Source organism: Chroicocephalus ridibundus, chromosome 4 (assembly GCF_963924245.1).
Source record: "Chroicocephalus ridibundus chromosome 4, bChrRid1.1, whole genome shotgun sequence".
Taxonomy (NCBI): domain Eukaryota; kingdom Metazoa; phylum Chordata; class Aves; order Charadriiformes; family Laridae; genus Chroicocephalus; species Chroicocephalus ridibundus.
The window spans coordinates 52,194,215-52,207,831 of NC_086287.1; the positions used below are offsets into that span (position 1 = coordinate 52,194,215).

A 13,617-nucleotide genomic window follows, 5' to 3' on the forward strand; every position below is an offset into this window, starting at 1 on the left:
GATGTGCAAGTGAGAAAAGACGGCTGACTCCCAACTCTGTGAAGGGGAAAGAAGAGGGACCAGGCTAGGAAATTCACTCAAAATTCATTCAACTGTTTCACCTTATGCTACCGGTATTACCTAACTTGCCAGGATCAAATAAACCTTTTTTGCATACTTTTTAGCAATGATTTTTGAAGGCACTATTCCACGTGAATGAAGATTGCTCTAAAAAAGGCCCCCTGAGGAAGACCGGCACCTTTGCTGTTAATCAGCAGCAGGCCGACCCTCTGAGCTGTCTCTGAACCTCGTTTCTCCTATTTTTGACTGTCATGTAACCGATGGGTAGGCTTTATATCTGTCCTCTGCGCAGGGAGGGAAGTCACCCTTCTTGAACAAAGGGTATGTTTGGTTTTTAAGTCACTAGCTGAACATACAAGCGTCCTTATCTAGTGTTCATTTCAGACTTTCTCTTGATGACTGAAAGAAACATTAATTAGAAAACGAACCACAAAATAACTGCAGGGAAGTCGCCGATAACTATGAACTTGTCTTCGCTGGTGAACGTAATGACCCACTGCTGCGAACCAAAACATACTTAATTGAGTGGATCATCGTAAACCAGTGTTACAGTATAACAACCCCCATGTACTTGCACACCAGGCTACAGATAGAAAGGCAGCAGTTAGACGCAAGTTTCCAGTGCTTGAACAAAGACAAAACAGTCAATCATTTGGAGATCCAAAAATCAAAACGCACCCAATAACTTTTTGGGTTCATTTTAAGATTTTAAAGAAAGATCTTGAAGATTTTAAAGATTTTTAAAGACTTTTTAAGATTTGCTGTGAGGCTGGTATCATTGGCAGTTGAAGTCCGGAGCACTCACAGAATACATTTCTCTCCCCTGTTGTGCTGTTGTCAGCTGAGATTCCTGTGTCTTGGATACCAGACTCAGCGATGACAGGCTCATCTTAGAAAAACTCAGGCTGAAAGACGGGCTCAGGTTGAAAGCTACTCAACACTGACTCTCTGATCTCGTTACAGGAAGGGTGCTGCTACCAATCCGCAGCAGCAGCCCTGGACCAGGTGCTTGTTACTAAAAAGGGGAGACTGATAAAAAGTGGTGAATATAAACTCAGACTTAACATCCAATCATGAGGCAAAATCTACCCAGTTTATTACTGTTTGTTCTGGGTATAATGAAAGCATGGAGTCTCAATTCCTGCGAGGAAAATGTGGTCACTGAAAATGATCCAAGCTTTTTTTTTTTTCAGATTAAGCCAGAGGAAAAAAACAAAAAAAAGCCTTTTGAGTATGTGGTGCCAGAAGCTAAAGCTTGATGGCAAGTAAATTTAGATTTAAAGCTAAAACTCTGCTGTAACCAAGCCATTTATACACTGCAACATGGGACTAGCATACGGGCATTAAAGCTGACCCCACCCTGCTGGCCTAAGGCAAGGCTTTCCGGCGCCGGCTACAAAATGTACAGCCTCTGGAGAAGGGATGGAAAAACGCCTTATCACACCCTTCTTTGTCGTGGGTTGCTCTGGGAGTCTGAAGGAGCTCAGGACTAAGTCAGCAGACCTGGAACCTTGAGCCCCCACTGCCATATGCTGATTTTTCCACTGTCAACCTACAGGTCCCTAACTTCAGCCGTGCCTTTGGCATCGCTTACAAGGCGGCCTCTTGCCTCAGCCTTAGCACCGGAAAAAAGCTGCTGGTGAGCTGAAGTCTAACTTAGGTGAGCGTTTCAGAGTGAGACTTCTCCCTAACATTCTTAAAAATGCTTGAGGGTTTTCCAATAGATGAACTTAAATTTATGTCAGATCCCATTCGACTTGACAGATCCTATTTTACTGTAAGTTTACAAAGACATTTTTTCCAATGGAAAATAAATGACTTGTAAGAATTTTATTTTAGTACAAAGGGAAAGCTATATTATGTATTAGGCGTAGTGAATCTTCCAAAAAATAAAGTAATTTTGCACAGCTAGATCTTCTATCTGGGATATTAGAATTAGCTAAAACTATGTCTATTTCTGAAAACAAGAAATAGTCATCCTCTCATTTCACAGTCTTTGTGGACTTCTTGTGATCCAAAACGTCGTCATTTTAATTTTTTTCTTTTTTTTCTGAAAGAAAACACAAAACTCATTACATTCACATCAGCGTTCAATGCACAAGTTTGTGTGGCAGAGAATGTATGACCATGGGTTTCACCCACCAACTTGTTCATCCAAAACCCTGTAGAGTAAGAAGTTTTAATAAAACGTTTGAGACTCCTGGAAGGTATTGCTCAGGCAAAGCCTTTCTAATGCTTGCTGGAACCATCCAGACAAAATTGAAAGAAGGGTGTGTTTGAAGTACATATGAAGCTTTCACTGCCTCTCCTTTACTTGCGCTTTAACAATAATCAGCACCTTTGAGGTCAAAGGGGCTTCTTTGACAATGGATCTGCTGCTTCAATTTCAACTTTTAAAAAAAAACCCGTGCAGCAGCACAGTTGACCTACGTGGATGCCGCTGTAAGTCTGGTACTTTAAAAACAGGAAGATGAGCAAGAAGAGAAATCTTCTTGAAAACTTGCTGTTGCTAACCTTACTCCAAATGGGTGAGACAGGAAAGACAAAAATTACAGTCTCTGTGCTGTACAAAAGACACTGTTACTCATCTCTGCTAAATTTGCGCTTTGCCTCTCGTTTCTTATGGTCATAGCTGCTTACTCTCAGCATGGTGTTGGTGGGTGCCACATGCAGCATGGCACAGTAATAATGAGAAATAAGCTACCAGGAGAAAATTATTCAAAATCAGTTTGCAAATGAGGTGCTGAATGTAGAGGGTGACTTGGAGGTGGGGAGTTCACAGGAAAAGGCCAACTCTTTTTTCTTTCTCAGAGCTGTGAAACATTCAAGTGCCAAAGTCCTGGGGGTGTTGAAGGGACTTTTGCAGCAGAGCACAGAAATTTCACTCTCTTACTTCCTCTTTCAGCGACTGCATCCTCCCCCCACCCCTAATTCCCCTAGGTTCCCACCCCCAAAACACCTTTGTACAATACTTGCCAGCCCCCTAAGGAATGAGAGTTTTGTCACCCACTGCCACACAGCTGGAACTGCACCCCAAGCAAGAGCCCAGAGCAGCGTTTTTCCTGCCACCTTTTTATTCTTTTCCCCTCCTCAGAGGAAAACCAGTCAGTGCCTGTGGTTATCCAGAGGGTTTGTATTTGACTAATCAAATCTCTTACAACCAGAGAAGTCAGAACCTCGAATTGTTTAATAAGGCTAAGAAATAATTGTTGGCTAATGGCCTAATATAGCATAAAATAAACTACCGGCTTACAAAATACCCTGATGTCTGTGTATGCTGAGGCAGAACAAAGTTCTCAGAGGATTTGATTTCTTTCCTTCATTTACAGAAAGAGTAATTAGGATCAGCCCTATCAAGGATGACCTCTGTCCCTGCCTGGCATTTTTTCTATATGCTAAAGATGCACCGGGTAACTGTCTCCTAATAATATCCCAGGTAACATGCTTTAAACTACTTGGTACAGAGGCTATTATTGTTGACAAAGGACACACAAAAGACATCCCTATCATGAGAAAAAAACTGTGCAGAAATACAAGTTTGGAACTGATGTTGTAGAAAGGGTTTAAAGCATCCGCGTAGGCAGACGTGACGGCCACATATCCTATCCCTGTTTTAATCAAACATTCCTTGTAAGATCTTCAAGAAAATACAGGTGAAGCAATCACCCTGGATTGTTTGATGAAAATTTTACATTTTCCTAAACGATGCAATCCCTCTCTTAAATATGCTTGCTGCTTTAGACAGTATTTCCATGAGAGAGGTGGTCTGGATTACACATTTATTTAAAACTCTTCAATACAAAGGAATAACACAAGCTGATCATGGGGTCTGTTCTAGGTCCAACCTGGTCTCTTCAGCATTTTTAGGAGAGCTCTTCATTCTTCCCAGGAACCAAGGGTAGACCTAGATCCAACTTGTCTGTCAGCACCCAGAAGGAAGAACTGGATCTTGCAGGGCATTGTGCTCTCCCAAATGCCGTTGGTTCCGGAGTAGCCATCAAGATCTTACTGGGTTGATCTTAAATTGGACCAAGTTATCTGCTTCTAGAGGGAAACTGAGTTAATTGCTAACTCCCAGAGCGCCTGGGGAGCCTATGGGAGGCTGACAGAGCAGACAAGGTCAGGCAGCATTCAGCTGAACCTGACTTAGAGTTTGCAAGCACAAAAAATGACCCCTGGCTCACCGGTACCAAACACGAGTATCCTGCTGAATATTTCTCTCCCACTAATAATGCTGGTCTTACTTTTTATCCTCAATGTGGAATCGAGTTTATTTTTGGAAGGTTATTTTACAGTTCAATGTGGTTTTAGCAATACTATTTCTAGTTACAATTTAAAGATGATATTTTCTTTCATTCTGATTAATCTGTTAAATAAATATGCAAATATATCAAGAGCTTTATATAAAAAATACATATACACAACAGACGAGCCCTCAAATAATAAAACCAAGATTGATAAAAATATGTACTATATTACACATATGAAATGGCCATCTAGTTTTGAAACTATAATTAAACTTAATTACACATGAATCACACGATGTCTAAAAAGATTCAGCATATATAAAATAATGGCATTGACTCTGTAAAGAGAACTTGAGCATCTCCCTGTTTGAAAATATAAAAGAAGTCAACCAGTGACATTTGATAAATTAGGAAGGAGTTTGTGGATTTCTCCATTAAACATCTGAATACGGAGATAAATAACCTGCCGAAGACGACTTATTTTCTTTTAAAGAAAAATTTAGCCTTCAAAACAATGAAATATCTCCTTTCTGTTGAGACCTATATTCAATTAGGATTTGAAGAGAGGAATAATTCTTCCTCTGAACGTCCATACTTAGTGAAATGAGCACATAACACCAATTTAAACACAGCCTTCAACAGACCATTTTGATTTATAATGACAAATAGAAAAGCTTGCTTAAAAACATTACAGGAATTAAACAAAAATAAACACACGGAGTAAACAGACTTCCCACTGCACGGTTCAGTATTAAAATACATGAAGGATGGAGAAGTCTGACAGCGGACCACAAGTACCGATAGCGTAAATCACCTTGACCTCAGGCTTCACCTTGTTTAAACACTTTCGGACCGCAGGCTGCGTGGCTCTTCATAAATGAAACATGCTGACCTACCTAAAGGCAGAAACCATCCTATGTGTTCTTTAAAATCACACCTCATCTTGGGACCTTTTGCCCAGGTGTAAATTGCCCTTGAGATCTGCCTGCAGATACCAGGGCACTCAGCAAGTCGATGAAACACATGGGGAACTGCTGGAGGGCTGTGACCGAGAAATACAACCAATAGTCTTGTACTTTATGTTCCAGTGAAGATCAGCGCTAGCTGATGCTAGTATTTAGCCAGCTGAATACTCAACCTCCAAATTGCTTCAGATGGAGAACATAACATGTTTTAGCAGAACAGTTCTGAAGACAGGTGCTATTTCCATTGGACAGGAACGCTCTAGTAACCCTGCTATAGTATATTCCCGACCCCACAACTGACACAGACCACTGGTTGGAATGACCTTATACTGTTTTTACTTGCATTTTTTTGAGGCAGCCCAATTAGAAGTTATTATTCTCCCTCCATTCCAATATGCTTTCTTAAAAATGGCACAGACCACTGGCAGTAAATAATTTTCTTTCTGACAATTCATATCTATATAATGCACAGCATCATAGCTTAATACAAATACTTTACATAACAGACACATACGGACAAAACAAAAGCATGTAACAATGCAGCTACTTTACTGTATTACAGGGCTGGGAGAGTTTCCTTTAATTTTCTTTGATCTTTTCTGTAGAATTTAAACTCCTGGTACCAGTAAGCAAGCAATGTTTCTTTTGGTAATTTTAAAAAGCAGAGGGAAAAATGTGGGTGAAATAGAATTCAGAGGAAGTGAGCGAGATCACAGAAAGGCAATTTTTAAAATATCAGCAAACCGGTGTAACATAATACTTATAGGGAAAATAAGTTTTACTAGGCTCAGCATCTCCTAAGTGAAATGGAGCAGAAGAAGATAGAGACCTATTCTTCAGGAATAAAATACTGATGTCTTCCCTAATGATCTCCAATTGTTTGATTTGTGCATGTGTGATAGAGCTGGGGTCATTCTGTTTTATTCATTATCCTAACTAACAGACTCATTAAAAACATGCACAAACTATGACCAATGAAAGGGGAAGAGCAATGAACACCTCAAAAACTCAAGGATAACTGTCTAGATTGTTAGGATAATAAAGTATCAGCTCATGTTTTCATCTCTTTATTCCCCCTGCCAAGAAGACTTGACCACAGATGTTTTGTCCTTCCGGGTTTCCCTCATTGCAGACCAAGCCGGAAAGCATTATAAAATGTCACTTCTTGTTTATACTGGCAGACTCTTGATTGCACCTACTGCTTTTCCTGGCTGAAAGGCATTGCTGAAGGATTCTGATGTTTTAGACATTGTATAGGAGGCCTTTTTGGTTTAAACTTGATTTTTGTTCTTGACATTTGTTCCTCACTTACTCTTGTACCTTGGCAAGTTTAGTACCTTAAATGCCTGTAAGGTGGAGTGACTGGATACTTCTGGAGCTCCGCACAGCAAAGACTCTCCATCTGGGGAACAATGACATAAACTTCCTCCTAACACCCAGGACACAGTAAGTGTCCTCTGTGGAGGAATGGGGAACTGAAAACATTATGCAACTCTCGGGGGCTGATTTCAGAAAGCAAATGTCAATTTTGTAACTCAGACATTATTGTAAAGTGATTAAAAATGAATAAAACTTATATTTAATTATGTTCAAAAGACATCAGTAGCACAGTGCATCTGTGAATTCCTGTCCAAGTTCCATGTGATTTTGATTTCCCCAGCTCTGATCTACTTGTCAACTTGGTACCATTACACTCCACTCTTCATGTCAAGCTCCTGATGATTTTGTGTTTCGTTAACGGTCAGGAATTCATCACATGCTCCTGTTGGGTCAGTTGATGGTTCTTTATGAACCAAGTGCACCATTTCTTGTGATTTGCTGGCATCTCCATTTAATCCACTCGTCTTCCTGTCCTCCACTGCCCCTTTACCATTGTTAATCACGAGCTTTTTCTTCTGCCCACATCTAGAAAGAAATAAAAAGAAAGTAAGTACTGTAAATGGAGACTATCAGAAATATGAAAAAAATTGAAAGTCAATATTTAGGAAAAAGCACCTGGAAATGAAACTTGTCTTTGCCAGTGCAGACTTATACAGCACTAAGTGTAAAGTTTCTCCATATTGCATATTTTATTTTTGAAAGCATCCACCACCATATGTGTAAAATTTGGCAGGAGCTCACTTATTTGTTTTGTATCTATTGTTACTACAGATAGGAATAACATGCATTACTCAAAGCTAGAAAATATTTTCTAACATTTGGATATATCCACATTTATGAACTTTGCATATACCCCACTATAAGGGCAGGGTCATTCTAAAACCAGACTTGGGACCACAACTTTGAAAATGCTAAAGTCCTTGAGATATCAGAAAATTTGGATCAAGCTCTCACCTACAAGATAACTTTTTCTTCTTTGGCATAGGCCACTAGGCATTTCGGGCCTAGAAGCCTGCCAACAGCAAGGAAATCTGGAGAACTTTTCTTGCTACTATCAACAGCACAGCTCCTTATGATATTAAGGTAGGAAATAGCTACTGTGCTTTTACACACTAGCTACTACCCTCACTGCAGTGCTGCCCAATAAACTCTATATGTAGCTCTGAATGAACACACACTCTCTCTCTTTTTAAAAGTCACCAGTCCAAAACTGATGCTTGCTGGTCAATGTGGGCTGGGTATTCCTCAGGGTAGTAAAAGAGTACTCGTTACACAGCTGTCAGATTTGCCCCAGACTGTTAAGATGGTTCTCTGGCTACACAGTGCTGAACACAGTGACAAAGGATGAGGAGAAGGCTGAGGTACTTAATGCCTTCTTTGCCTCAGTCTTCAGTAGTATAACCAGTTGTTTGTGAGCACACAGACCCAGCCTGTATTTCTGCTTGGGATTGCCCTCACCCACATGCAGGACCTTGCACTTGGCCTTGTTGAATTTCATGAGGTTTGCACAGGCCCACCACTCAAGCCCATCAAAGTCCCTTTGGATGGCATCCCTTCCCTCCAGTGTGTTGACTACTCCACACAGCCTGGTGTTGTCGTCAGACTTGCTGAGGGTGTACTCAATCCCACTGTTCGTGTCACCGACATAGACATCAAACAGCTCTGGTCTCAGTACCAACCCCTGAGGATCACTGGTCGTCACTAGTCACCACTTGGACATTGAGCCATTGACCCGCAACTGTTTGAGTGTGGCTATCCAGCCAATTCCTTATCTACCGAGTGGTCCATCTGTCAAATCCGGGTCTCTCCAATTTACAAGGATGTTGCGCGGGACAGCGTCGAACGTCTTGCACACGGCCAGGCAGTAGATGTCAGTTACTTATCCACCAAAGCTGTAACCCCATTGTAGAAGGCCATGATATGCCTTTAGTGATGCCATGTTGATTGTCATGAATCACATCCTTATTTTTTGTGCCTTAGCATAGTTTCCAGGAGGATCTGCTCCACGATCTTGCTAGGCACAGAGGTAAGACCAACCAGCCTATGTTTCCTGAGGTCTTCCTTTATTCCCTTTTTGAAAAATAGGGGTTACGTTTCCCTTTTTCCAATCAGTGGGAACTTATGACAAACATCGATTTAAAAAGAAAAAGGAAATAATATAGCCAAGTAATTTTCTATTCACTGAGAAGGGCCAATTGCTTGTTTGAAATGCTTGAATTCTATGCCATATTGAATCCTAACTAGAAAGGTTAAATCTATTGATTTCTGAACCAGGAAGTTAACTACCTTGAAACCAAGGCCTGCCCTTCATTAGGCTTTTTTCAGACAACCTGAAGGAGGCTGAAATGAGGATGCTACAGTTAGCATTTGTTTAAAAAATGGTGCAGCTGACAGAAAAAACTCTGAACGTTCTTAGTTTTAAAATAAAGTAATGCTTGAAATGTTCTCAACTGACTGCTCAGCTAACACTGAAATGCTCGATCCTCCTTTCTCAGCTATCCAGTTTTCTTACAGCACTGCTGCAGTGTTAGTTTCAGGTTAGTTGCCATTCACGTGCAGTCTGCCGACTGCACAGTAACTACCTCTCTATGGATTTTCAGCATATTATCACTTAACAGAATAGATGAAGAAAAGATCTGTGACTTACTCCTGTTATCATTCGGATCCTGATAAAGTGAAAGAAAAATTCCACTTATTTCAAGCATACCAGAGTATGTCCCTGCTTCAAAACGTTTTCCTCACAGTGATTAACACATATTACTAGGTTCTAATCTATGCATTTGCAGACATACGTGCACCCACATTCTCTTTCTCTCTTTGCGACTCACTCCCAGCTGCACGGAAGCTCTAAGTAAAAGATATGTTTTCCATTCGTGGTACAATTTACAGCTCTGAGATTGTTTCATTTCTTGTCAGATGCAATCTATAATTAGCCGTAGTGGCCCTGTTTGTCTGTTCCTATGGTGACGCTGGGTTGAGAGGGAGGAAACAATGGCAGTATCTACTTTTAAAGGCACAACAGAGTAACATATAAATAAATAAGCCATGCTGTTTGGGCTATGTACCTCCAGAATCACTTCACAGAAAGAAAGTTGTAGAGTTTTCTGCCTCACCATATGCTTGATAGCTTTCTTATTTCAACAGGTCTCCAATGATACTGTCAGAGAAGCACCAATACTGTGGATACAGTCACCGGGCAAGCATACCCAGTGGCATCTCACTACTGACTTCAGCAAAACTGCATCAGTTTGCTCTGCCTGACAATTTGGCATTTAGCTTGCACGGTTTTGTGTCATAGAAGCCTTCTGTATGGGCAGGGACTGCCTGGGTTGCTCCCTCACCATGGTGGCAGTGCTTTATTCTAGCACTCATGCCACACTTTAGAGGACCTTGACACTATTTCCCAGAAGCATTAACATGCTCTTTCCTTCAGCCCACAGACTAGGAATAAATTCGCTCACTGCCTCCTCAACAAAAATCTCCACATATTAATCTCAACATATAATACAATCTATTGTATTCAAGTAGAAAATAGTTACTCCGTCACAGTGTTACTTTACCATTCAAGTAGCAAAAAGTTGTGTAAGACAATTGAGAAGTAACCTCAGAACAGCCCCCAGAGAAAAGAAAGAGTTAAGAACATTACAGCCTATTCGCGTTTCCTGGCTAACTTTGCTCTCAGATCACTGCAACTTTCTATTCCTCAGCTTCTTCATCTGTGAAGTGGAGTGAATGAAGCTGTTGAGTGCTCTGATAGCAATGTTAGTATACATCCCTCTGACTGCCAGCTGTGATACTGCCTTTTCTTTGCAAGGAACAAATTAATCCTTTGACAGAGATTGTCTAATACAGCCCTTCACACTGTACACAGACACACTGTTAATGGTGGAAGATTATACCCAGCTCATCCTGTAGTTGCTACTGTCTGTGTCCATCTCACATAGTTTTCACTCCCAGCGGACAGGATTTTCCTATTAATAAGTAATAGTTAGAGAATAACTAATTCTCTGTGACCTATATACAGTTAGTTTCCGTTTACAAGTAAAGACCAAACGGTTAATACAGCTACTGACTTTGCATGGTTCCATATGAGTGTGAAGACTGAGGTGTGACCTGGGCCTTCTCATCCCAAGTCACACAGCTTGGCAGAGAAAGCTCTTTCCCGTGTTACACTACTCTGCTCTTTCACAAAGCTTTGAAGCCTTACGATGAAGAAAATAGCAAGGTAGTTTGTTTTGAAAAAGTAAAGGGGCTGCCTTACCTTCTCCGACTGTTAACAGCAATGCACACTGCAAGAATCAACGCAAGTGCCACAAGAGCAGCAACTATGATCAGCCATTCTGTGGGGAGGGTTGAGAGAGGGGAGGAGAGTGTGTTAGCGTATCTCATGTAGTTTTGCCGTTTCACACAACTGTAAGAACACAAGCTCTTTTATATTCTTTAAGCTGTCAGACTTTTTTCCTAGCTTGCATGAACGTTTGCTTTACAAAGTGCTTCTGTGCAAATCAAATACATTTTCATCGTTCAGCTATATGTAGGCCAGCTCAGATGAAATACCCCATCACTGTTAGTACCTATAAGCATGGTACTTTGGTGGGCATAGGCGAAGAGGAGTTGTATCCCCGATTTACTCCAAGAGCAAAAGAAAAGACTTCGCAATGAGACACCTGCAATCCTAGGCACAAAAGCAGGATGACTTTCAGGTAGAATGAACTGTTCATTCTTTTAATTTAAAATCTTACTTTATTTTGGGGGCAAACTCTGAAAAAAAGCGGAACTACAAAACTAGACGGGACCCTAAGAGGTCATGTCAGTTCATTTCACTCCAGTGAAACAGGGCCAATAAGAAGATGGCTGAGGAATATTCCATTTCTTTTAACATTTTTAGGAAAGGAGATGCCACAACCTTCCCAGTGGCCTATTCTTTATGCTGTCCTACCATTATAGATAGGTATCCTCTTCTAAGAGCTATCTATCTCCTTTATTCTGTTTGAAACAAGTCTCCCTTGTTTAACAAGTTTCCTATGTTTTATTTGAAACAAATTGTTTCTTCTAATTTGTTAATTATTATTACTTCCTGGTGATAAACAGATAAGCATTCATTTTTTTTAGCATAATTTTCTCATATCTCCCTTCAGGTTTCTCTGAAAATGATAAGTTCTTCAAAAGGTGCTTCAAAGTTACCTTTCCAAAATTTTCTTTGTGCTCTTCTCCATTTTTTTTTCTATGTGATTAACACAATGCCTTGAACTGAAAACAGAGCTTCAGCTCTGGACTTGGTAGGCCTAAGTAGAGTGGGATAATTACCTTATCTGTTCTATGAATTACTTTACTGCTAATATGTCCCAGAATACATTTGCGTTTCTTTGCAATTGTGTCATGGTGTTGGCTTCTTTCTATTCCATTTTAATCTGCAAGATTTATTCTGCAACACTCAGGTTATTATTTTCAGCAAACATTCTTGTGGATATGATATTTTGCATATACCTTTACTGAATTTTTCCTGATTTCATATCAATTTATAAAGGTTATTTGGATCTTAGTCCGGTTCTCCAAATGCATGATTTCTCTCATCATGATACTGATGGAAAATTATATGTATTACAACATGCTCCATTTTTCAGACTACTAGTGAAAATACTGACTATCATCTGACTCGGAACAAAGTCTGAACAACCGTACCAGACCTACATTTTCATCTCTTACTTCAGTTCATATTAATACAATTCTGTGCTTATATTGTTAAAACATATTACTTCAAGAACCTACCTGGTACCTGGGCTGACCTTTGTTGTGAAACTATTTTTGTTGTGGTGGTCTCTCCGGGGAAAGTAGTGGATTCATAATGTCCCTTGTGTGGTCCTTGATTACCATATATACTGGAGGTAGATCCTAAAGAACAAAACTATCTGTTAGGCCAAATACACTTAGTGAATATTTAACAGTGAGGTACAAAGTCTATGACTTTTGCAATTAAAAAACCATATTCTAGAAAGTTCATGCTGAAGTCATTAAAAAGTATTTATACCGAAAACTATTACATAGACTATAATCATCATACTCATCTGAACTATGGCCAGTTTTAGCTTTGTGAATAACAAAACTCATGCTTTTCCCCTCCTGTCTCTCATGTGTTTCAGTTTTGATTATGCTATACTTTTGTGAACCAAAATGCAATTATAATTGCCTAGAATTTTTCTGGAGAACATGTAAAGACATGGGAGTGTTGTCAACTTTTTGAAGAGGCTTTTGTCATACACATCAAACATGTGTGTTCCATGGGGAAAAGAGAGTGAGAATAGAAGAGAGAGAGAGAGAGAGAAAGAAAGAACGAACTTTACTTTTTTATCTGAACTTAAAATGACCAATAGGGAGAAATCTTGAAACTTTTAATTTTATTCCTACACAGGATAAAACTGCATTTCAAAAACTCTAATGCTTTCACAAAATACAATAGTTCTCTGAATGGTTTTAAATTTGATAGCTATGAATAGAGTGGGACTTTAAAAATTCAAAATATTTTTCCTAACAGAAAAAATGCTCTTTGTAAACTTAAGGATGGATCCCCCTGTCCTTTTCAATAAGTTGTGTAATTTGGTTCTAAGACGGTATTAAATCTTAAATCAAAATGCATAGTTCCAGACTTAAGTATTTGCTATGCTGGCCATACCACTTGAACTTTTACGCAATTACATTTCTGGCCCACACTGTTGCCATACTGGTATCCCAAGTCTAAAATTACCAGCTGACTATAGATATAGTGATTTTGTTTGGGACTACTGCTTCATTATCACTACAAAAAAGATGTTAGAGACCTCCACCTCTCTGAATTCTTCCAGACTCTAACAGAGCAAATTAAGCACTTACTTACTCTAATCAGCTGTAAAGTTCTTTTTCTTTAACACACATTGCAACTCGTTTCTAGCCAGCATTTCTGATCTCATTTCCTAATAGCAGCTGGCAAA

The 13,617-nt window shown here is 39.8% G+C and overlaps 1 protein-coding gene across 9 annotated transcripts in view; it reads right to left on the reverse strand.

Annotated features, from left to right (window-relative positions):
• Nucleotides 1–3,116: 3,116 nt before the first annotated feature.
• CD44 (CD44 molecule (IN blood group)) overlaps nt 3,117–13,617 on the reverse strand; it is a 61,438-nt gene continuing 50,937 nt past the window's right edge. For 3 of the 9 annotated variants that reach the window (XM_063333532.1, XM_063333531.1, XM_063333530.1), the window contains exons 11-13: nt 12,422–12,544; nt 10,914–10,992; nt 3,133–7,177 (exon numbers count right to left, since the gene is read on the reverse strand). In XM_063333532.1, the coding sequence (XP_063189602.1) occupies nt 6,961–7,177; nt 10,914–10,992; nt 12,422–12,544 (419 nt within the window). In that variant the 3' untranslated portion in view covers nt 3,133–6,960. Of the gene's footprint in view, nt 7,178–10,913; nt 10,993–12,421; nt 12,545–13,617 lie in introns of all 9 variants that reach the window. The other 6 variants (XM_063333533.1, XM_063333534.1, XM_063333537.1 and 3 more) reach the window with 5 other exon arrangements.